At 46.4% G+C, this 25084-nt stretch overlaps 1 protein-coding gene across 8 annotated transcripts in view; it reads right to left on the minus strand.

Moving 5' to 3' along the window:
• The window catches only part of mef2d (myocyte enhancer factor 2d), a 79912-nt gene that overhangs the window by 23785 nt on the left and 31043 nt on the right, over positions 1–25084 (minus strand). For 5 of the 8 annotated variants that reach the window (XM_046400824.1, XM_046400820.1, XM_046400826.1 and 2 more), the window contains exons 2-5: positions 22603–22941; positions 16920–17123; positions 7375–7512; positions 1015–1246 (exon numbers count right to left, since the gene is read on the minus strand). In XM_046400824.1, coding sequence (XP_046256780.1) covers positions 1015–1246; positions 7375–7512; positions 16920–17123; positions 22603–22656 — 628 coding nt within the window. In that variant the 5' untranslated portion in view covers positions 22657–22941. Of the gene's footprint in view, positions 1–1014; positions 1247–7374; positions 7513–7657; positions 7793–16919; positions 17124–22602; positions 22942–25084 lie in introns of all 8 variants that reach the window. The other 3 variants (XM_046400822.1, XM_046400827.1, XM_046400828.1) reach the window with 1 other exon arrangement.

Genomic DNA, 25084 nt, shown 5'->3' on the forward strand with positions numbered 1-25084 from the left:
AATTTGCTGCTTGTCGAGTCTTTAAAACCACTGTGACACTGTGCTTCTGCATGCAGGGGAAGAGCAGCACCCATTACACCTCATGAAAAAGGTCTTTAAGTAACTTCATCACCATGACAACCTTTTCTATACAGGTAGCACAATATCATCCACCAATTTGGGCTGCATGATATTTTGCCGTGTGCTCCATAAACAGAGAGCAGACAGGAGCGACGATGGTCCCCAATTCTAAAAGGTTTTTCAAAAAAATCGTTGAAATTCTAAAATCTTATCACAAAAAAACTACCAGAGATCAACACGAGTAAATCATACGGTAATCATACCACATAACGTGATCCTCATAATACCTCACATAACGTGTGAAGACTGTTTCCTGCTGACTAGCATGGCTTCACGTTTCTGCGTTTGGAGGAGTCACATTTTTAAATAATAAAAGGCTTACGCACTCATCATCATCACTTCTCATTGTAGCTGTTACTCCTGTCTCTTCCTAAAGTTTTCATATGAAATGTCAAGGGGATAAACTCTCATTTCGATGTGTTTGCAGGAACACCAGGAACACACTGGTGAGGAACACCAGCGTCGCAAACAAAGTTTTCGCCATACAGACATGCATGTGAGTGCTGTGTTACGACAGGCCCGTCTGCAACAGAACAGCTGTCAGTCAAACAGTGTGGGCGGCACTCTCAAGACGTTTCCCTTCAATCTTCTTTTGTACAAGTTTGGAGTTTTTGTCTTTTTCTTTTTCAGCTGCTGCTGTCAGAAATGCAAGGCTCATCAGCTGCTGTGCATCGGAGGTTTATTCAAGGAGAGAGCAGCTGGCATTTAAAAACAGCAAAGGGATCAAGCAGTAATACACTGATCAGATCAATCAGCAGCTGAGTTTTGAAACTGGATGTTTATTTTCTGAAAATGTCACAAATCATTGATCTGCAGGACCGTGGACGCTCTGGAAAGTTGCACACAAACCGTTTTAACAAAAGCAGTCCAGCTGTGCTTCACCTCGTCTCTTACCTGCGCTCGCGGGTCGCTGCGGTAACCCTGGCGACACGGTGTTCCTCTGCAGAGCCGGTTGCTGTGGCGACAGGAGGCGGGGGTCTGTGAGGGTGGAGGTGACAAAGGAGGTGGTGGTGACCAGGGCGCCGCTGGGGTTGTTACTGAACTGGAGGGCCGCCGCCGCCGCCGCGTTCTGATTGGATACTGGCACGGTGACTGGCATGGAGAAGGTGGGCTGTGGGACTGTAGACTGGTGGAGAGACAGGAAGAAGGCGGGGCTTAGATGTGTGTCTCTCATCCTCCAACACACACACACACACACACACACGTATACAGGAACGGACAGGTGACCAGTTAGTGATCTGCAGCAGTTCAAAGAAGCCTGCAGGTGAAAAACACTCCACCAACACCAACATAACCAATCACAAGAAGAGCATTTCCAAAACAGAGACGCCATCTGTCCAACTCTGATGCAGTGCTGCAACTGCAAGTAAAAGAATGTGACTAACAGTGCATCCATCTTATCTGGTCACTTCTATCCACGCAGACTGCTGGCTTATCAGCAGCACAGACGTCTGTCTTCTCTCGGATGTAGTGGATCTAGATGGCACTTTGCTTGTGGCGGTTGAAGGATTTTCCTCCTAATAAAAAAGGTTTCTGTCTGATGGGATCCTTTCTGAAATGCTGTCAAACACTCGGAGTAACAATCTGAGTAAACAAACAGTTTAGTGCTTTAAGAGCTGGATGTGGCAGTCAGAGTTGCCCCAAAGGGATTACATTGCAGCTCTGTGACGGCTGCCAGCTAAGGTGATCTACAAGATCAATTACAAAATTAAGATTTAAGACGTAAAATTAAACCTAAATGAGCCTAGCAGGAAATAAACCGTAAAGTAACTGATGTCAAGTATTTACAGTTTGTATTAAGTTAAATAAAATACAAATAAAACAAACTGGAAATGGTCCTTTAAAGCAAAGAAACTCTCTACAAATTGAAAGGGTGTTTTGGAAGTTAACTCTTCGAGCCAACACACACATCACACATCTTTCTCTAACACACACACACACAGGCTCACTCACTCAGTTTTAGCATGCAAGGTGACTTGGTGGAGAGGCCAAAAAGCGGTGTTGCCTTTCACATGTCATGCCAGGTTAAAACTCTTGTCGCAGCAGCGGGTTATTGCAGCATCGTGTTATTGGTGACATTTCATAGCGTGCGTGTCACATTCCAGCTACATCCCACCACCCCCGCTGACATGTGATCGTCGCCGGGAACATCAGGAAGTATCCTACTGCGTGTGACGTGTACATGTTAAAATTTGCAGGAGTTTGCTTAGTAAAATGTAGCTCAACATCTTGAGGCCTAAAGTCTCATCTAACAGCCAGATTATCACAAGAGGAAACGTTTCCCTTTCACTTTTAACTCTTTTATTTTTTAAATGGGCTCCAGACACCGTTCTTGATCCGTGGAAAAATAAAAATCAAGGTCAAGGACCTTGGGCTGTCCAGCCATCCGACCCATTTCACCTTGTTCCAACTCAATCTGAAAGAAGGACTTCTATATATAGAATATGGGCCAGTGCTGCACTGCACTGTACCCAAACTGCCTGGGACCCAGTTTCACGCAGAGGAGGATGAGGGCACCTTCCTGCCCTCAATCTCTGCCTCGCTTCCCTCTGCAGCGCCTTCTAACTTTTGTTTAGTGAGAACAAAAAAAAGTGAAACGATGTCTAAGGATGGAGACGATGCAATCCCATCTTTGGTTGCGCTTTTTTTCGAAAGGGTCCACAATTTCTGAGTTATTTCCTAACATTTTCATAGGATGTTTGGTGGAAGGAGCTTTGTAATTTGGCGTAGGGAAGGTGAAGTTAAACTAGCAAACAACCAGTGGCCAAACCTGACTCTTCCAACTGTCTTTTAGATTCAAAATTCACCCGTGAGAGAGTGGAGAGGAAATGTTTTCAGAGCAGAGTGAGGAGACGGAGCTGTGCAGTAAGTGGTGACCAGGGCGGGTGAAGACAGGAGCTAACAGCACTGCATCACTGCACGCGGGCCAAGCACATAAAGGGAGGGGGGTGGATAAATGGAGAGATGGATGAGGGGGTGAAGGGTTAGTGCAAAGGGGGGACGGAGGTGTGTAAACACGGAGCAAACAGCACTGGAGAAGATTTATCCTCACGGGGCAGAGGGGGGCGCGGTTTGTCTGCAGCCTAAAACGCTTTACTGTTGAGACTTTAGCGCTCATCCAGAGTGACTTCAAAGGGAAAATGCTGCGTTATGTTGTCAGGAAATTGGGAATAATTTGAAAGAAATAAAGACCGTAAATCTGCAGCTATTGGAAAGTGAAGATGAATAAATATGAGCATCCAGGACGATTCCAGGCTGGGTTTACGTTAGGGCCAGACCAACATCTTTTAGACTAAATATGACAGCAGTACAGTCTGAATTTTTCTGCATTACAACAACAAAAAGAAGTTTTAATAACAGCACGTATCGGACACCATGTACACCAACAAATACCAATAAGTCTGCCATATTGGCCGATCAATATATCTCCCGGGCTCTAGAATTCAGTGTTAGCAGCATCAGCCCATAAAGTAAGAGGAATGGAATGTCTGATAGATATTTAGCAGAAACATTTTTGGTTGTTGTCGAGTCAAATATTTCTTCTTATTATGTTCATTTTTAAAATAGAGGTTCTGGCCCTGTTGGCATTAAAATAGTACCAGGACTGGAATCAGTCTCTTCCCCTCTTCTCACTGCCCTTCTGTAATGGCCACAACAGGACCTCCACGATGGTGCCAGCATCTGGTTGCTAGGAGATTGGTGACATAACAATAAAAACCCTCTTCTTCTCTAAAGGTGAACTGTAAATGCGTCCTCACTGTGCTGCTGAGCGTTAATCCGTGTTTTTGGCAAATTACAAGTGAACTTCCATCCGCCCACTACAGCTCCGTTTAACGCCGATGCTGCTCGCTAGCAGACATCAGGGTTAACTGTGCCCTGCCCGTCATCCTGCAGGTTTAACACAGGCAGGGAACCTGTCAGGTAAATAACTGACTGGGAGCTCTTCCTCGAGGCCTCCTCTGCATGAGGAGGACACAAAGAGGGCAGAGAAGGCTAACCTATTTCCCTTCAGAGGAGCTCTCTCCACACGGGCGTGTTTCCTGCATGCAAGAGCAAATCAGAATGAATTGTCCTACTTTGCCTTCGCCTCCCTCTTGTCCTGGAAGCCTTTCAAAGTTGTTTTTTTCCCAGATTGTCACATCGTGTTTGTTAGCAGCTGTGCATCTGAACACAGAGGCAACGTTACAGAAGTGTTTGGGCGACCTTTAGACGTCACAGCAGTTGATCGGGTTTTAGTTGCTTTTCCTTCCTTTTCTCCATCACTTCAGTATTTGAAAGAGTCAGATTTAAATGAAAAATCTTTTGACACACTGATGTCCACAGTGGAAGGTTTCAATTTCATTACCAGCTCTTACAGCACTAAACTGAGCTGAGCACAAAGCCGCTGAAACTTTTCAAATCGTTCAAAGTATAGAGGCCACAGCACAGTGTTTATAATGGTTTTTCTTAACATTCGAATGAAGGTTAAAGCAACTTCTAGTTCGTTTATACTACAATCAAAACGGAAATTAAAAGCTAAGATCTTTAAGGATTAAAGTTATTATTATATTTGACATTAAAATCTTGATTTATTTTCTACCTGTATTTTAAGGGAACTTAAACCTTCAGTGCTGCTGAGAAAGCGCAAGAATTTATTGATTATTCCATACAAAGGAAAAAAACCCCCGAAAGCTCGAGCAGCATTTTCACTTTCATTTGTCACATTCTGAGCGTTCGCTCTCACACTGAGCCTCTACAGGAAACACTCATTTGCTCAAAGGCTCGTGGAACCAGTTGTTAAAGGGAGAAATCTTATCCAATTTCCAGACACACGGCATCTCAGAGCCAGAAGAGGATCAAATCAGAGGCCCTCCGGCTGCCGCGGTCTAACAGAAGCAGATAGTCGGGGCTCGTCGAGCCAAGTGTCCTGCCCATTCTCCCTCGCCGCTCTCTCCCTACCTCAGGAGGTATTTTAGTACAAGTGGGATTAAGCTTGTATATCCCGGCCCCTAGCTGTCATGCTGAGGATTATGATGCTGAGGGGAGGAGTGGTGGGTGGTGATGTATGCTTTCGTTTGCCGGTGCCCCGTGAAGGGCGGGCCGGGCAAACCTGGCACACTGAGAGACTGAAGGCCAGCGTAGTGATGGCTACCGAGTTCGGCTACCATCCAATCGCGGAGCGCCAAGAGATGTGGTTGTCCAGGGACGAAGGACTGATTTCTACCCTTCGGTCATGGCGGCTTGTTTTCTCTACCAGGCCTACTCGCACGCATGTGAGATGATGGCAGTTATTAATAACATGAATCAACATCTGCAGTTTTTGTGGCAGGTATATTGGAGTTTTTCCCACCTGGGTCTTATTCACGCAGGTTTGCTCATCATGATCGATCGTATCAGGGTTTCAGTTAAAGCAATCAGTTCTTTCTAATGGGCCTTCTGAGTGCGTTCACCTCAGTTTCACTTACAGATGTTATGTTTTACCCCCCTGGAGACACCATATTTTAAGCTTTCAGTTGTATACTCCGTCACACGGTGCAAGGTCACCCTCCCTCTGTATTTCACGATGCTGCGCAGCCTGGACGAGGTCGAGTGTATTTACTGTACAGCTGTAAAGGAAATTACCTTAGCCCTGCTAGCCTAATTAGCCTTCACTGAATTGCTGTACAGAAATGAGGAGCGGAGTGAAGTAGAAGTTAGCTGAGGTGACGACAACTTGCCGCTCACCTGGAGGAAACACTGTGTTATGTGTTCATGTTCCAGCAGCTGATAAAAGTCCTGCTTGTGTCCCGCTGGCTGAGCGGTGGGTTGGAAAAGGTCAAACGCAGATTTTGTTTACAACCCGTCTGATCTGATTGTGCCTCCAGATAACGACGAGTTAGGAAAGTGATATTTAACGAAAGCCAACTGCTCCGTACACACATGATTTAAGGAATGGCTGCTGTCTAACCCTCCTGCAGTGCCGCAACACGACAATGTCCCTTCCCAAGTGACCAATCAGAGAAGCAGGAAAGAGGGGCTGTAAATTGAGTGCTACTAATTAAAGTGACGTTAATGGCATTATTGAGAGACAGAGAAAACTGGCACAGGAGTGGAGCAGTTAAAAGGGGGCTGGCAGAGCGCCAGTCAGGAGGACTGGCAGAACCCGGCTAACGTCAGGAGCAGGACTACACCGGGACTCGGTTGTACTGTGAATGACGAGCAGCTACAATCTGCACGCTGGCATAATGTCAGGAGTAAAAGCAGGCCTGGTGAACACAGAGAGTCTGCAGTTTCAGGCTTGTTTCTTCCATGTTGCTAAGTATTACACAATTGGTACTTTCAGCCAAGCAACCCGACCGCTCAAAGGCATGCTCCAAACGTGTTGATTATTACCATAAATCATCATTTCCCCTTGTGATAACGGTTGCTATGCCAACTTTTGTGAAAACTGGGGACCTAGTTAGCACTCCTCTCCTTCTGTTGTTTATTCTTGTACATTAACTGAACTTGCAGAGGCACCAGAAACAGTGTATTAAAGCCATAATACTCCTGAGGATGCTCTGCGCTGTGATGACTGTAACTTCAGATGAATTATCACAGTGAAACATGCCCTATTTGGTCTTCTACTGCTTTTTCTACGGATTTCTGACTCACACAAAGTGTCGGAAAAAAAAAAGACTTTCATCTTTTTGTAGTTCAGATCCATTAAACAAGATATGAAATCTGTCTGCTCGGATGGACTACGTCACACGTAACACGTTAAAAACAGGATAACTCGGGTCATCAAAATCGAGAAAAGTGACGTAGTGAAAATAAATTGTCTATGAAACTGGCTCTAAAGGTTTTAGAACGATTTAATTAAAGTTTAAATTATTAATCAGTTAACAAAAAAACCTTTCTGCATCATCATTATTTGTTTCTAAAGTTTCTAAAACGAGAGGATTGTTGTCCTGGTGTCACCCTGAGAACTTGTGATACTGTGACATTTTCCGACATTTTACAGACCCATCTATTAAAAATAATCTGCTAATTGACTGATAATGAAGACAACTGCCAGCTGAAAACTCAGTCAGCTCGGCGCCTGCCTTTCTTGCTCAGGCACACACCATCAGAGGGGGTCGTGGGTAGTGATTTGGTGGGTGGGTGGGTGAGGTAAAGTGAAGGAGGTAAAAGGGTGGGGAATGGTGAAGGCGAGTGCTCTGTGAGTAGTCAGGCTGCCATCAGCAGCCGGAAAACCTCCGGCAGCAGGGTACCAGCATGAGGAGGGTTACACAGAGGGGGTGGGGCGGTACTCACTGACAGCCTATAGTTCTGCATCATTTTATCAAACTCCTCGTCAATTTTTTTGTATTTCTCCTCAGTGCGGGGGGTGAGGGAGAAGGGCTCCTCGGGTTCTGGGCTCTCAGAGTCCCGGTGCTCTTTCTTGTTCAGAGCCTTCGTTTCCCCAAACAAAAGAAGAAGAAGAAGAAGAAGGAGGAGAAGAAGAAGAGGGCAGACAGAGAGGTAGGGAGGCAGATAGAGAAAGAGAAGAAGAGAAAGGGAAGGTTAGACAAGGTGGCAAAAGTGTGACGGTACTCACGCCGTAGCGTTTGAAGAGGCTGTCCAGGTCCTCAGTCTTGCGGTACTTGTCTTCATTTAGCGGGCTTTGGTCGATGGAGTCGTCGCCGTCGGGCTCGGGGCTGTTGCAGCCGTTAAAGCCTTTCTTTCGCAATGTCTGAAGCGGTCAGAGAGGGGCAAAGGAGGAGAAGGAGGAGGCACATTTACATGTCATGTTTTCATGCACATTTTGGGATGACCACTTTGATTTTTAGACAAACTTTGTGAAGTCATTTTCATCTCACACAAACACAAATGAGCATCTTGATTGCACCATATCTGCCAACTCCCACGCTATCCATTGTAGAAAAATGAAGCAGCCAAAGTCAGATGGAACAATTTGACCCTCGTGATGACATACAAGGAAGTTTTTTCTAGCAGCGTCTTCATGAGGCAGAGAAAAGGGTCTTGAAGAAAGCACATTCTCATTCACTGGTAATCGATTTGTGAGGTCAACGTTCGTAACATCTGCCGCCTACGTGAGAGCTGCATATTACCACTGAATCTGCACTTGCTCGCCCGGCAGGTGCCCTCAGGAAGTCACACATTAAAAGGGTGAAGGAACTACTGACTTAAATTCCAATTGGTGAAATCTTTAGAAAACAAGTCCATCTTTACCAAGCATCCAAGCGATCTGCTGCCGCTGCCCATGGCACTTTAACAGGCCAACAAACTGTGTATAAACTTGAGCTGCATGTCAGAAGGCACACTGAGGCGTCACACCTCCGCACACCAGCTAATCAACAGTGTTACTAATTGGTGTGAAGCTCTGCACCGAGGAAAAGTGGTCAAGCAAAGCAAAAGGGTAAAGGGTGCTTTAGGAAGCAAGCGGCGGTGTTAGCGCTGAGGCTAACGGATGTCAGGTTGTGTCAGTTTTAGCACACTTTGGAAAAGGCGAGAAGAGGGGAGATAGAAAGAGAGAGACAGAGAGAGAGAGAGAGAGAGAGAGAGAGAGAGAGAGGCTCTTATTTTGAGAGGATTCTGCCAAACGAGATTTGCCGTTAAGTAGCTTTGCCTGGTGGGCCCCTGACCACACAGCCAAGCAGATAGATCCTCACTGCAAAATGGATCTAAACTGGAGCTGGAGAGCCTTCTGTGGTCCAAATACAAGCTTTAGCCCTGAGTGGCATAAGATGAAGAAGAAGGAGAAGAAAATCTCTCGCTTTGAAATCTATCAGCAAAAGGAAATAAAGACTGCAGTACACACACACACACATACATAAAATAAATCCCTCTAAATTATTTTCATCTGCAGTTGAGTCCTGAAAACCTCATTTATCTTTCAAGTCAACAAAAGAGAACAATATTACAGCATGTCCCAGTGGACGATTATTATATCCTTAAACTGTCTGTGTTGAATCAAGAAAAATTAAACCGGATTGAAGGCTGATTTGCATTGGAATCAAGCTTAAATAATCCGACTGTGTGTAACGTGCAGACGAATGAAAACGTATTTGCACGCCAGCTTCTGTAACTTCAATGTGCATCATGTCGTCGCAGTGAAAAAAAGATGAAAATTAAACCGAGTGTCATGTTTACACCACAGCGCAGCCATGCTGGAGCTGTAAAAGTGCAGTTCTTTTGTCCGCTGTGAAAGAGGTATAATTCAAAACACCCGTTTGTTCCTTTAAGGACTCAATTAGAGACAAATATGACTAAGATGACCATTAGAAACAAAATGCTCTCAGATCACATTCAATATGTCACACATCCTGTATTTTCTTTAATTAATTATGCTGTGGCAAGTTTGAGTGCAGCCTACTGGTGGTCTGATTAAAACAGGACTCCCACTGTGCACAATCACTGCTAAGTGAGGATGATTCAACTGCATGCAATTCAGCCGCGGCACCCGAGCCGGCGGTGACTCGTACCTGCAAGAGCTCCCGAAACAAACCCTGAGGAGGCAGCGATGGAGCTTCTTTTCATTTTGGTTGAATTAGTCCTCCAAACAGGTGAGGCCAAGAGGCTAATGACGCCATGTGGCTGTCAGGTGAAGACACTTCCAGTTTTAATAACAATAGAGCTCTTCGATATGAATCTCATTAAAACTCGAAGCCATTATTACTGTTATCGCAGTGTCAAAGCAGCGTTTTATCTACCAACAGAAACGGGTTATTAGACAGATTTACTCCAACACAGAGACAGTCGCCTGATTCAGCTGTTCAGCCTCCCAGAACAAGTCAGCGCTCTGATCTGCAGCTTAATGTAACTTTAACGCACGGGAGCAGCCGCCACACGCTTTGCTGTCCACAGTTCACAGAAAACACACTCCTGCGGTGGCACTGCGGATGTGTGTGTGTGTGTGTGTGTGTGTGTGTGTCCTGACCTAAAAAAAAAAATCAAGGGAACAAAAGGGCAGCAGGAAAAATAAAATACATGGAAATAAAACGACTTCAACATGACAATGGCGGCATGTGACAGAGGGCTGCGTGGAGGACATGACTGAGGCGTGGACCTCCAGCCCCCCGACCGTCAGGACACAAAGAGATAAAGAGCCAGCACACAAAACTGTGAGGACGTCGGTGCAACGTTCACGTGCACAGTCTGAACACATCTTCATCTGAATGCTTGTGAGGACCATCAGTGACACAGTTCTGGTGATCAGCCTCACAACCACAGGGAAGTTAGTGTTCATACAGTCTGGGTTAGCTGTAATCCGTTTGGGTAACTCTGTACCCACCAAAGCCAGTGGTTTAGAAAACCAGCCACATCTGAACTCTTGTCAATGCACAGAACAAATATGGTAAGGGTCGTGTTGTTTTACAGCCAATGGTTTTCTCACTTTGTACATTACCTGCACATGACAGCTGCATATGGGTGAGATGTTTTTTTAATGGAAAGGTCATGGTTATGGCAAATAAGATCAGACTGAGGTAAGGTCGGGATTAGATGACTGAAAAGACTCGGATACAGTTAGGAAAAGGCTGTCATTGCATTGGCACTGAATGTTTGTATTAGACATAAATTGTGAAGTACAGAATCATCCAAAATGGACTAAAGTCCCGGGGATCCTGAGCTGACCCTCCGACATCCTTCTGAGGAGGTGAAGACAGAGGAAATGTGCTCGAATTCAAACCTAAAGTGAGACTGACGTGACTGTCAGCAGCACAGTATGCTTCCCTCTTGGTCTCCATGTCTCTTCATATGCTCACACACACACTTGATGTATTTTTTTGGACATCACGAGCTTCTCTCTGCGTCTCTCTTTCTTTGTCTCATGTAAACACAACTGATATTTTGTGAACATAACAGTGCAAACATGGGCATCTTTCCCTCTCTCAGTTTCTGAGTGTGTCTCACAGTGAACATTTCGTGTTACAGTACATTCACATGCTCTCAGTGGTCTCGCTCGTCAGCTTGTCTCTCCGTCCGTCAGCCATCTGTTCACCTGTCCGCCGTCTCTCTCTCTCTCTCTCACCCTCTCTCCCTCCATTGTGTTGCCAGGGTAAGATTCACCCTACGGAGCACCACGCCGGCCTCTCACTGGCTGCGCCTCGTGACAAGCCCCGCCCCTCTCCCTCCCTTCCCCCCTCCCCCTCTGGCTCGCTCGCTCGCCCACCCGCCTGTCCGCCCGACCTCTGTTTCCAGCTCTCCATGAAAAGCTGCTGCTCTCTCCCTCTTCTTGTCTCTCTCTCTCGCCTTCTCAGCTGTCGGCCCACCACCTTCAACGCCGCTCTCGCTCTCGCTCTCTCTCACAGCACAGTGCAAAGTCTCACACTCGTCCTTCTGTGTTTTTGCCCTTAACGTCTCTCCCTCTTTCTTGTAATGTCTCCATATGCGAGTCTCCCTGGTCGCCCATTTCCTCTCATCCTCCTCTGACGCTCTCACAACTTTTTCAGTCTCTTTCCCACCACACACTCTCTCTCTCTGTCCTCTCGTGACCCGTTCCCAGAGCTTTCCCATCATACTTCCCCTCCATCTTCTTCTCTCTTTCCTGCTCTTTCTGTCCATCTCTCACTCTCTTCTCAGGCTGGTTATCAAACCCTTTTAATCCTTTATGGTACCAATCAAAATGCATCTGTTGCACCAGGTGTTCTGTCGTCTTTCCAGACCACCGTGGGGCGAAGCTGCACTTTTCTTATCTGATTCTTATTCTTTATTGCATTTTATGCACCTGGTTTTATTCATCTTCTTTCTCCATACTGAAATATTATTCACTTTTTTGTTTTGTGTTGACATGTCTGCCCATCCTGGAAGATGGATCCCTTCTCTCTTAAATGTTTTTGTTGTGGACGTTTAATTATTTATCCATGAGGTTAATGGATCTCTCCTCCCACTGGCTCCTACGTGACGAGTTGCTTGGTTACAGAGGACGTGCCAGATGTCTCTACTTGAGGACATTCGCCGTACGTTTGCCTGCACTGATGGAGGCTAAACAAATGGGAGGGGACGGGAGTCATTTTGGATGGACTTTGGTGTCATAAATGCTTCCTGTTTGTGTTCTATAGGGGTGGGTGCTCATCATGTATCTTTACAATAGCAAAGAGGCTGGAAACGAGTCAATAATTCATCAATCAATGATGTCCAGTACTTAATGTCTCGGCCCTTTCTCACTGTGGCGCTATTAATCACTTTGGAAGAAGATTTCGGCTCTGAACAGAACACTGTGTGGCACAACGAATTCTCAAATCCAACTTCCAACTAACACTATTTTCCTAAAAAATAGCCGAGGATGTGACCTCCGTGTGCTCAGTGGAAGCGACATCATTTTGTTTAAATTAACTTCATCCAACGGTGTCGCAGTGAGAGTGATCAGCTGACCTAGGCTGACCAGTCCTGTGTGGGTATGAGCAGGCCTTCCGGTGACCTCATCTAGTCCAGATTAGGATATGACAGGTGTTGGAAGGAGATCGTCACAGTTTGGACGGCAAAGCAGGATTAGCTTCACCCCCAACCTATGTGTGTGCTGGGGGCAGGCAGGGTCAGTCTGGAGGGACGTTACAACATCCTTGGATTATTCTGGGGTCGTTCAGTTTTAGTTGGAAAGGTTCAGGCTGCCATGGCGGCTAATGGAATCAGTTACTAAGGGGCAAATCCTGTCAAGTGGTGTTTAGCAATACGTGAGGCCACCCAGGAGGATCGAGGCGGAGCCTGAGGTCCTTAAGGCCCTGCAGCGGGGCTCGTCGGTGAGATCTGCCCTCCTCGAGCAGCTTAAAGAAAAAAGGGCATCCCCCGCTTCTCCGCCCAACTTTCTTTCTCTCCTCGCCTATTCATCACCGCTCTTTTAGCAACTCACTCGCTCGTGCTCCCTCTGTCCCTCGCTCTCTTCCTTCCCTCGCCCTGATTGGGATCTGCAGTCAAGCGGATTAACACATTCTGGCAGAAGAGGCAGGCTGCCCACACACACACACACACACACACACACACACAAACACACAGCACGTGCATTTCAGAGAGAGGATGTGTGTGCATATGCATTGCCTCTCAGCCTTGCAGTGGAGTGAAGGAATGTTAACTGTGTGATGAGTTCCATGCTTACACACACACACACACACACACACACACACACACACACTGATGTGAACATAAGTGCTTCTTAAGCATTGCTGTGTGCATTTACAGTACATGCAGGATGACCATACACAAGCCAAAACACACGAGTGTGTGTCTGCGTGACTTTACCCACACTTCATAATTTATACTCAAAAGCACTTGCTTGGAGAGACTCACAGAGGCAGAGCGGCACACTTTGTGACGAGCCAATTATCCTCTCTCTTTGACCGCTGCCGTTACACCGAGCGCCGGAGCAGATAATCTGGCCACTTTAATCATTTTTCTATAATTCATCCATACATCCATGTCACATTGGCTGTTCTGTTCTGCACTGAAATCCCCTGAAAGTCCCAACATGCTATGAAAGGTGAGAGATGTGTGACCAGTCAGGGCCTGTGAAAGTACAACATGCTGACATGTGAGCCAAACAAAAGCTGATGAGGCCACATTCAGATAAACAGTGTGCGTTAAATCAAAGGCTTTTGGAGTTGCTCCTTTCAGAGGCAGCTCTTTACCATGAAGAAATACTACATGAAGTTATCTTACAGATCAGTTTGTCCCGTCAGCCTTATGAGATATCACATATTGTTTTTTTATAGCTACAGCTCCTGAGAACTTATTCCAGCCTCAATGATTCACTACAAACGCAGAAGAATAAGGATTAGCGGAAAACGCTTTGCGCAGATGCTAACACCAGCTTAACAAGGAGGTGTGTGCTGCTGCACATCTGGCAAAAAGGGGACATCTGAGGACAAACGCTGGAGAAAGTTCTTAAATGCCTCCTGGCCTACAGAGAGGACGGGTGAGGGGCAGCATACAGGCCAATATAGGAGGGAACGTCCCATGTAGGACACACACACACACACACACACATAGGCCAACACACTACAGAGAGGCTCACCAGGCTTGAATATTGTATGAGGAGTTCTCATGGGCCACTACAGAGCGTGCAAACACAGAGAGAGAGAGAGAGAGAGAGAGAGAGGGAGAGAGAGAGAGAGAGAGAGAGAGAGAGAGAGAGAGAGAGAGAGAGAGAGAGGTGGACTTGTGCACATGTACACACACACACAAGGACAGAGAATGAGACAGAGTGACACACTTGAAAACACAAACACATGTACGCACACAAACAGGTCCAGTGGAGCTTGAGCTGATGTGGCCCGAAGCAGCCCAACGCCCTGCGACACACAGGCACGCACACACACACACACACACACACGAACACACATACACACACACACACTTAAGAGCCATCTGCAGCTGGGGATGCAGCCTACAGAAAGGCTTTACTGCTGACGCTCTGAGACAGGCTGAGAGAGAAGGATGAGGAAAAGAAGGGAGGAATGTTCATGAGCGAGTGAAGCAGGAGATCAGGAGGAAGAAGGAAAGAGAGGAAGTGACAGACGGCGAAGTGGAGGTGAAAAATATGGCACCAAACTCTGCTGCCGCACTCAAATCCAAAACTGCTTCACCATCACTTTCACTGAGATTTTCACTTCATCCATTATTTGATTAAATCTCGATGGATGAATTCTGCTTCAGCCAAACGAGACCAAAACATCCCAGGATGCAAAGGAGTTTCCGAAGACGAACTGTGAACACTCGGTCAACTAGGTCGTGAAAAACCAGCACACTTGGCAAAACACCAGTCATACAACATTACTGATAAAATACTGGTTTTCCACTGTTGATTCTACTGGAAACGAGCGCCTGCCGTGTGTGTGTGAGTGAAAGCTGTGGCCAACTTACGGTACTGTATCGCACATGTTTGACCAGTCGGTGACGCCGTTCACACTAAACTCACCCACAATAAACCTTTGGTCACCTGAGGGTGTCAGAAACTAAACTTAGAGCTTCATTTCTCTTTGTGAGGTGCAGGGAGTGACATGTCACTGGGAGGAGCTTTCAGGTTTCAGAGGGAGGAGGTCTATTCGCTGCATTGGAAACACCTCCACCACACCAGCTAGCCGTTGATTTAGACGTTTGTGGATAACTTCGGACAACTTGGAATGGAGTGGTGCCTTAGAGCAGCACTTTCAGGTCAAAGGAGCCTCCTAGCGGTTTATAAGACAAATCAAATCATCTCCGAAGCCTCTGAGCTTTTTCCAATAACTTACAGTATTTGATAAATCTGCCTGCAAGGTGGGAAATAAAACTCCTGATTTGGCGTCACTCCTGTGACACATGTGGAGATCACTTTTATCATAAAAGCTGAACCAAAAACTGGCACAGGACAAATGGTTGGAATTGATATTTAATTCTATTATAATATTCAAACTCAGACCAACTGTTCCTCTGTTCTAATTTTAGATTATAACTAATATTCATTGTTCATTAATGTAATTCCACTCTGGTTACAGACGTGGAAATAACAGTTTCACTCCAAATTAATGTGGCTGGTTTGACGAATTTTCCTGATCACAGATTGAATGGAAATTCAAAAATCAGATTTCTGTGTTGAAACCCGTCAGGACTTCATTTGTTCCCAGCAGCCGTGCTGTTTGTGTGTGTCTTTTGGCTGATATGACTTAAACCTAAGCTTTCAACATGACAATAAACAACGCGGTGGTGACAGCATGTGCGGCTGACCGATCGTGAACTCAGTAATACGTGTAAAAACAAGCGACATCCAGCTTCAGGTCCACACTCCATATGAAGCCTAAGTGCTGTAGCGCAGTGTGCACGGCTCGCTGAATCATACCTAACCATCTCGTGTTCAATTCATGAGAGGGCCATTATGTATGAAAGGGTCAGCAAGGCATGTGAATGTGCTCCACGCTCGCCTGATGAGCTCCAGCAAAGCTTTTCCCCACAGGGAGGAAAGAAGTTAGGGGGGGAAACAAAATGTACTCTCATTACAAAAACATAAAACCGGACCTAAATGACAGCCCTCACACCTTCCCTCCGAAACGAACAAACACGTTTCAGCCGCTCGACAGGCCCTTCTCCTATCGGGTGGCCATTTTGTGTCGAGGTGATTTCCAGCTGGGTCCAGGCGTCGTCCTTTGGCTTGTTGTTGTTGTTGTTGGAGAGGTCTCTGGGTAACGAGGGGACTGATGCCAGGCGGGTAAGGAGGGGAGGAGGGGTGAGGCCCAGCTGTCCCTACCTCTGCCCTCCCTGCAAGCCGGCAGACAGTAAGTCAGAGTACATAAGCCATAAGGAGCACTGGGACTGGACTGGACTGGACTGGACTGGACTGGACTGGACTGCTCAGTCAGTAAGCCAGTCTCGAAGGACATTAAACTTAACTTATAGACTTATTAAATAGCCACAAATGTAGATTATAATGGAAAATTTTGAGAAATTCTGCCTACTGTCATTTCCTTTTTGTCATTTTGAGTGTTTGCACTTTGTTTCTTATGTAGCTTAAACAAATCAGATAAAACATGTTAAATCAAGACAATAAAGCAAGAAAACGTAAGCTTTAAAGTTGGACTTCAGATCATCCCGGACCAAAGACACAAGTTAAACAGACTGGACTGGAACTGGACTGGCCTTGATGGACAGGATCAGATTTAATCAAGTCAGAATGAGTCTAGAGAGGAGATCAGATTAGTTTAAGTTGAATCTTAACAATCCCACTGGGGAAAACAAAGCAAACACACACACACAACAATAACAACAAAGACAACCTGTGAATGAAAATGTTCAGCAGGGAGTCAGTAAACTAGACTTCATCAAATCAGTGTCACAGTGTTTTATTTAAACATAAGGACGCAGTGTTTCCCATCATCCCCTTCCCCACGCTTTACCTCGATGATGTCGGCGTTGGTCCGGCTCTCGTGCGGCTCGTTGTACTCGGTGTACTTCAGCAGGACCTTGTCCATGTCAGTGCTGGCATACTGGAACAGCTTGTTGGAGTGGTTGAAGATGATGAGGGCGATCTCGCAGTCGCACAGGACGCTCAGCTCGTACGCCTTCTTCATCAGACCGAACTTCCGCTTGGTGAACGTCACCTGGAGGTGGACAAAGATGACAGCTGGGTGTTGGCAAAAGTGGGCCCCAAAGTTCAACCCAACGTCAGCCTGCAAGTTCAACCCAAACCACATGAGCTCAGTTGAAAGTAAGCCAGACGTGAAGCCCTTTCAACACAGGACAGGAGCTTTGCCAGTCCCCTCCAACTCTCTCTTGGTGGCTGACTGAGTTTAACGAAAGCAGCTTCAAGCCTGCGAGTGTTTTCAGTGGCATGTCTTTCTGCTCCTGCTGTCAGGGAAACCACAACCGCATAAAAATGTCATGAAACATAAGAAAAAGAATCTGACGAAGGGTATCGGCGTACTCTGAGATGAACGCTGATGGCAGGGTCCGTCATTAATTTAAGGAGTTGCAGTTTCACAGTGAGTTATGCAGACAATCTCCTGACCAGGAGAAGTGGCTTTCTGAAACCTCCGCCTCATTTATAATAAGAAGGTGAAACGCTTACTTCCTAAAATGGCGAACTATTCCTTTAGGGCACAACTTTAGCTCATGCTGGACCAGAGACCACTAAATTATTGTTTTATGGTTTGCAGTTGGGGGTCTTTGGGACAAAAACACGACTGATTGTATGAAAGTACTTTAGGAAACAAAGTGTCTAAACAAGCTCTCTTTCAAGTACTCAGTGTGTACTTTACATCACACACACACACACGGAGGCGGTTTCTTTCCTGCGCACACTCCTTTCCTCCCGTCACACTCATTCTCCTCGTCGTTTTCACACTCTGTTATGCTCTTTTCCATGCTCTCTTTCTGTGTCACACACTCTCTCCTTCTGTCACATGTTATTTCTCTCTTCTCCTCACACACTCACACACTTGTACGAGCCACCTCGGTTGTGAACAAGCAGAACAGGACTGGGAGTTCTGCTCAGGCACAGGGTCCCTTGCTGTCTGCTGGTTGGCTTCAGAAGCGCCTCGCTGCTATAACCAACTGGTATTTACAATCCAGGGAGATTTGGCTTTGTTTGGATTAAACATGGAGGATTGCACAAACACAAACACACACGAGGGGAGGAAGATTAAGACAAAAGGAGGAAGGAGAAGCCTCAGGTACTGCTACAATATCTGCTGTTTGGGAAGGGAGAAATGTAAATAAAAAGTGTGTACACAGATGGGGCTGTGGAATTAAGTGAAGGTGGTGAAGTTCCCATGAAGCGGCTGGCGGAGTGCAGATATCGACTATAGTTTACAGGAGCCAGGAGCACTGAATGTGTGTTACACCAGAAAATATTTTCTTTATAAAACATGATCCACTTACAAGTTACTAAGTCGTGTTTTTGTTCAGTAATCTGCGAAACACTTTGTGCATCCAAAAATTCAGAAAGCGCTTCACTGGACATTAAATTAGTGTTGATGTTAAAGTTACAGTGTTGATGTTAATGGACAGAAAACATGATGTCACCGTGCAGACAAACTTTGACCTTTCATGCTTCTAGACATTTCTGTGAAATTTTGTCAGAATTAGTACATGGAGTATTGAGCTACGGCTGTCACAGTAACGTTTAACCTGCAGATCCTAATCAGTTCGTCTTTGTGTCCAGGTGGACGTTTGGGCCAGTTTTAAAAAGCGTATGAACCATACAAACACCCTTCACCCTCCCTTCAAAAGGGGGCAGAGAGGTTTCGACTACGTCGCTCTTCAGGCCACGCCCATGAGTGACATCAACACATTTTCCATCAGACGTCGCTCTTCAGGCCACGCCCATGAGTGACATCAACACATTTTCCACCAGACGTCGCGGTGACATCACTGGTCGGGTGCAGCATTCTTGGAAGTTTCTGCAGTTTTCTGCCAGACAGTATCTGAACTTTACATCAGCATCTTTATTTAACGGCAGGTTTCACTTCCACTAAAGCAGAGATCAAATCAAAGCACCTAATGATATGCTGATATTAAAATGATAAAAGCAGAGCTTTGCTGCTGAGGTTCACCTCACTGATTGAGACAAGCTGCTCCGTCTTTCAGCTGAGTGTAAGTGAAACGAACTGAATGAGGAACGACACAGAGGAAAAGATAGAGAGGTGGAGATAAGATAGAGACATCGAGGATGAAAGCTAGAAAAGCAGCCATGTGAGACCTTTCCATCTCTCACATCTCTCACTTCTTCCTCCTTCACCGCCCGACATCCCTCCTTCTCTCTCTCTTTCTCCTTTTCCTCCTCCGTCTCTTATTTTCTCACCCTCATTTTCTCTTCCTCTCTCTCTCGCCTTTTTCCACATCCTGCCCACCCCCCTTCACCGCCCTCCCCCACCCTCCTTTCGCGCTCGCTCACTCATTGCTTCCTGCTGCCACAAATCAAATTATATCGGGGTCGTATCCATGGGCAACCGTCTCCCCTCGTGCCTCCCCTCTGCCCCCCCATTTCCCACCTCATCACACACTGCTACCTCGCTTTCTATCTTTACCCCCCTCCCATCTTTATCTCACTGCCTATCTACCCCCCCCCCCCCCCCCCCACAGCCTCCTTCTCTCCCTCTCTCACACACAGAACGAGCAGATAAATTATGTGGCGATGTTGGAAAGGGAGGATGACGAGAGCGGGAGGTGATGAAGAGACAAGCCGCTGTGAACAGCAACGACTGCTCCGCCAGCAAATTATAAGGTCACCCAGCAGTGCTGAAAACAAACAAAATGACTGCAAACATCCCGAGCAAAATACCCCCGGTTTTTATTTCTTCTTTCTTCTCTGGGTGCTGGGTTCGATCCCAGCGTTTGTCACAAAGGATAAACTAGCTGGAGGTAACTGACATTAAGAGCAGAGTTGCCAGGTAACCAATGGCAACTGAAGAATCATCCTAAGTGAGGAAGGAAGGAAAGAAAGAAAGAAAGAAAGAGGGCAAATGGTTTCATTTGTGTGTGTGTGTGTGTGTGTGTGTGTGTGTGTGTGTGTCTTGGCGAGGCTGTGGTTGTGTGGCAGATGGATGAGGAAACCACCACTGACAGCCGCAGCCTCCTCTCGCTGTTTCCTGTAGCTAAAACCTCCCTCTCGTTTGCAGTGAAGATCAGTCTGATGGCATCAGTGGTGAAGAAAGGATGAAACCTGCTTTTCAACCTAAGAAAGCGACACACAAACTCTGCTCTATAAGGTAGTTTGTCTTTTTAAAAGGCCGCCTAATTTTTCTGTGGAGGTGCATTAACACCCAATCACTGAGCTTAAAATCATGTTTTCTGTGCAGTAAACTCACTAAACGTCACACTTTGTAAGAAACTGAAGACTGCAGTCTGCAGCTTAAATCAGTTCAGGTTCTGGTTTGATGTAATTCAGTCGAAGCAGTTTGCTGTGAGCTCTGATTGGCTGAGGCTCACGGGTAACCTGGAGCCACCAGCCAAAACACCAAACTGCTACTCAGAATTGATGTTCTCTTCTGTTGAACATGTAAAACTGATTTCAACAAGCTTGAGTAGAGCTGTGGAATCGTTTAATTATCCTGGAGACAAATCTGGGCGGATGATTGTTCAGAGGAGAAAAATCAGCTGAGAGCCAGCAGCTCCTCCAGCTTCAGCTGTGAGGAAGCTAAACACAAGACTCTCTGCATGTAAACTATTAATTAAAAAACAACACAGTGTTTCTGAGAACTGCTGCAGTAACACATACCTCGACTCATTAAAATCAGTGAAAGAGTAAACTGTAACTTCAGGTGGATGTTAGCTGAGGCAAAGCAGAATGTTTGCTTCCTTCTAGGCGCTGTTGAAGGGGCCAGATCTGCACCAACATGATGCTGGAACCCTGCAGAACTGAAAATCCTCACACTCTGCGACTATATTTCATGTACTCTTGTGTTGCGGTGGATGTTGTACAGCTTTAACGTGGCATTTAAGGCTTTTCCTGTCGCCTCTTCCAACCTGACGGGTCACAGCGTCAGTGAAAAGTCCACCTTATTCTCTGTGATGTGACAAACACTTTCCAAAAATAAAAAAAAATCCAAACATTTCCAGTGCTGCTCGCTATTCTTCCTCGTGTGTCTTTGTCTCCATAAGCAATGTGGTATTTGAGATGCTGTCATGTTTCCAGCCGGGGCCCACACTCTGAATGCTGTTTATTTTGTGGAGCTTATGGCAGCATCTCTGAATCAACACGTAGGAGGGTGACGGGGCTGCATGTACTCCAAAATTCATTTGATTTCCTTTCAGAGGCCGCACTGTTCATTAGCTGAAGCAACACCGAGCAAGTGTGTAAAAAGCACTTATTTCTTTACCAGTTTAATACTCTGGTCCACTTCAAAACACTGCAGACTTGTTCTGAATGTGACTGATAGCAAAAGTGAATCCTGTTTCACTGCTTACGTTGTTCTGCATCAGATAAACAGAAGATGTGAACTGTAATGAAGGTTCTGGTTCAACACGGGCGTCGAAACATCAGTTTGCTGCAGTGATTAAGAAACTATTGGCTGCTTGTCAATGGCCTGATGGCGGTCAGCGAGTAATCTTTGATTCTGACACTATGACCACGTATTACCACAGAGTGCAGCACCTTATCGACAAACTGGTCGACACCTGATACAAACGCTGGCTCCATTAACCAGACCAGAAATAGTTGCACCCCTCCTCCTTCATGTCTAATTGTGTACTGATGAATAACAAGCCATCATACTCCGCTGACCCCTGCAGGCACCACTTGTTCTCCTTTATGGAAATGCAACCTGCTCAGATTGATGAGGAGAGAACTGAGGATGATTTTCTGAAGCCTACGGCCAGCTCGCTCTCTCACCGCTCAGGTCCTATTCAGCCAGCCACCTTGTTTCTCTCCCTCGTCCTCTCGTCGTCTTGTTTTCTTCCCTCTCTGCTTTTGAAGGTGGGCACGTCAAATCCATTACTCAATCTGCTCAATGGAGCAAAGCCCATTTACCAGTTGACTCATTTTAGATGGATCATTTACCCTTTCATCCTCTCTGACAATGCAGCTGATGCAACCAGAGGGGCTGAGGCTGTTTTTTTAAGGGGGGGGGGGGGGGTATCAGACTTTCTTGCTCTTTTTCACTGGGACTCATGTGAGGCCCATAAAACACGATGCTGCTTTATTGTTCTGTTGTGCCACAGCGACTATGCTGTTCATGCTACAGATGACACGTGAGAGCAGCGAGGATCCCTGTGGGAATCGGTTATTGCATGAGTTACAGTTTTCTGTCACCACAATGGAATTCAGTCATGGAGGAGTGGAAACGATCCTTTCTTAGTTCTGAGCAGGAGGGATGAGAGGAAAATTTAGTTTTACACAGAGCTCAAGCCACTCAGGCATTAGATTTACTCGTTTCGAGCTCGATTCCAACACGATGAAACTTGTTCTTTCGTCAAAGAAAATTGACCAGATCGATATACTGATTCAGTGATCTAAGTGAAAGTAGTTTTCACGATATGCCTTTGTTTTGAAATTCCCCCCGACACGTCTGTGTCACTGCCTCAGTCCAAGCATCTCCTGCCTAAACCCTCCAGCAGTGCTAACATCAGGCTGGTACCAACCTGTCTGTTGCGTTCGTCAGTGATCCTCTGGATCTGAATCTTTTTCCTCCCCATGTTTCCGGTGTCGCTCACAGGTGGCTGTCGTTGGGATTTCTTCCTCCTTAAATTGTCTGGTCTCGTTTGGTTCGTCCTCTTTGTGCACACTGCAGGGAGGCCGTCACGCCGTCAGTTTACAAAAAAAAAAGAAAGAAAGAAAAAAGACAGGGAGAAGGAGGAGAGGAAGAACAGGTGTGCGACGCCCTCTTCAGATCATGGTCCTGTTTCCGGGGGCAGGTCATCCACACTCCACAGGCTGAACCGGGGTCCTCTGCCCTCCCCTTCACCTCAGCTGGGCAGCTCCTGAAAAACAACACAGAGGCATTCATCAGCCTGAGAGACTCTGAAAAGGCTTTGTTTGTATACCGTGACCCACTTTGGCTACGACAAACACTTCATCTGCCTTCACCGCTGATATACAACTAGAGAATAAAAGATGCAGCAGTACATTTCAGGCGCCATCAAATCAGAAGCACACTGGGCTGAAACGTGAAGGCGTGTGTGTCTTTGTGGAGGGTGGGGGGTGGGGGCAGGAGGCCCTCAGGGGCCCGCGAGGATGGAGGCTGTGCTGTGTCAGCTTCATTAGAGGCATCACCGCCACATCACTGATCTGCTGGTCGCCCGCGGCAACCGGCTGCCCAGTCGGGGCTGCCTGACACGCCGAATGCGATTCCCCCGTCAAAGGCGGAGCAGAGAGGAGCCATGGAGTCTGCGGATTCTACATATTTCCAAAACGCCATCCGGCTCTGGAAACAGGTTTCAGTCTGTGTTTGACACAACCTCGTGGCAGGACAACATGACAGGTGACACAACATGGACGAAAATTATTCTACACTGAGCTGTTCTCCAGAAAACATGAAAACACGCCATAGCTGGGACTGTTTTCCAGATGCGGATAGTTGCCTGATGTGGCTGCCCAGCAGGTATGAGTGGGCAGAATCCCACTGATGACGTCTGTGTCCACTAATAACGTTATGCTTTATTACCTAAGCTGAACGCTGACCTAATTTCATGGGACACAGAGAAGGATGAAAATGTGTGTCTAATTCAGCTGTGCATCTAACTAACCGTGAAATAAGGGGTTGCCTGCGATGTGCTACGATGCCTGATCAAAAACAGAGGATGGGCACGTTGTAAATTTAAAATTTCCAAGGGCCAAAGCAGAGAGAGAAAACCCAGAGTTGTTGTGCAAATTCATGCAAACTCATGAATGAATGAGAAGGCAGCAGCAGCAGCAGCAGCAGCCCAGGAATGGCAACAGAGGCGAGGACCGTTTTAGGCCCCGTTTCTACTATTTGTGGATCAGCAGTAAAAATAGCGCTCTATATATACATACAGACTGTGTGTACACACAGTACAGTGTGCTGCACGCTGCACACACACACACACACACACGTCAGCGGGAGCCAAGTGGCAGCATTACAGAGCTGAAGCATCTGGAAATCCGTGAGTACAGACACCACACCAGCTCTCCGGCATTGTTTGCATTCCCTCTACCTGGGAGAGCTGCAGAAGAAGAACACCCTCTATTTACAGCCATTCTTCTGAAACAAAGAACGTGCAACACTCTGTCATGAGACTGACATTCCTTTTGTACTGCTGTGGGCGCCGCATGCACGCTCGTTTGGAGTGGATGCAATTGGCTTTGCTTTTGCTTATGAATTATGCACTGATGGGGAGATTGGACGGGGTGGGGGCTGAAGAAAGAGTGTAATGACTGTCATAATTGTTTTGTAAAATGGCTTGACGAAGAACTGGAGGCTGCTGCTCGAGCCTCTTTCTACATGGAAAATCTACAGTGAGCTGCAGGGACTGAATGTACAAACTACTGGCAACAGCTTGCTAATATTTACTTCCAACCCCTTCAGCACAAAAAATTTCTACAATCCATGTTCAGGTCTTCTGCTTCTCTTTGTCTTCATCTCCTCTATTATGACTGATTTAATAAGAGAGATCAGTAAAGCATAATGAATTCCACCTGGATCACCTCATTAGTGTACTTTGTGAAAGGAGTAGGTGTTCCTAACATGTTGTACATTCATTCTTTTCATTCAGCTTCAAATTACACGGAGTAGAGGTGTTGGTAACATAATTTAGCTAAATAATAAAGAGGTGTGTGTTCAGTCTCTCACAGCCTTCGTTAGCCACCGAGCGGGTGGGGGACTCGCTCCAGTTGTGGTGAAGTTCAAAGGCAGCACGCTGACGGATTTGTCTTCAGGCTGTGGGCTGATCACACATGAAAAGGCTGCTTTATCTGCCTGGGGTGGTCAAGTCTCGACCTTTTACCCTTCGTGCTGCTGGAGCTCGCTTCCCATGCCTGATGTCAGGCAGCCACTCTGCTCTCACATGGGAAGCAGTGGGCCTGGAGTGTGTCTGCTGCCTCGCTGAGCAAACCAGAGTGACAGAGAGGCTCTGGACAATGAAAAGATTAACGCTGATAATTAGG

Source organism: Scatophagus argus, chromosome 9, assembly GCF_020382885.2.
Source record: "Scatophagus argus isolate fScaArg1 chromosome 9, fScaArg1.pri, whole genome shotgun sequence".
In the NCBI taxonomy this organism is placed as follows: Eukaryota; Metazoa; Chordata; class Actinopteri; family Scatophagidae; genus Scatophagus; species Scatophagus argus.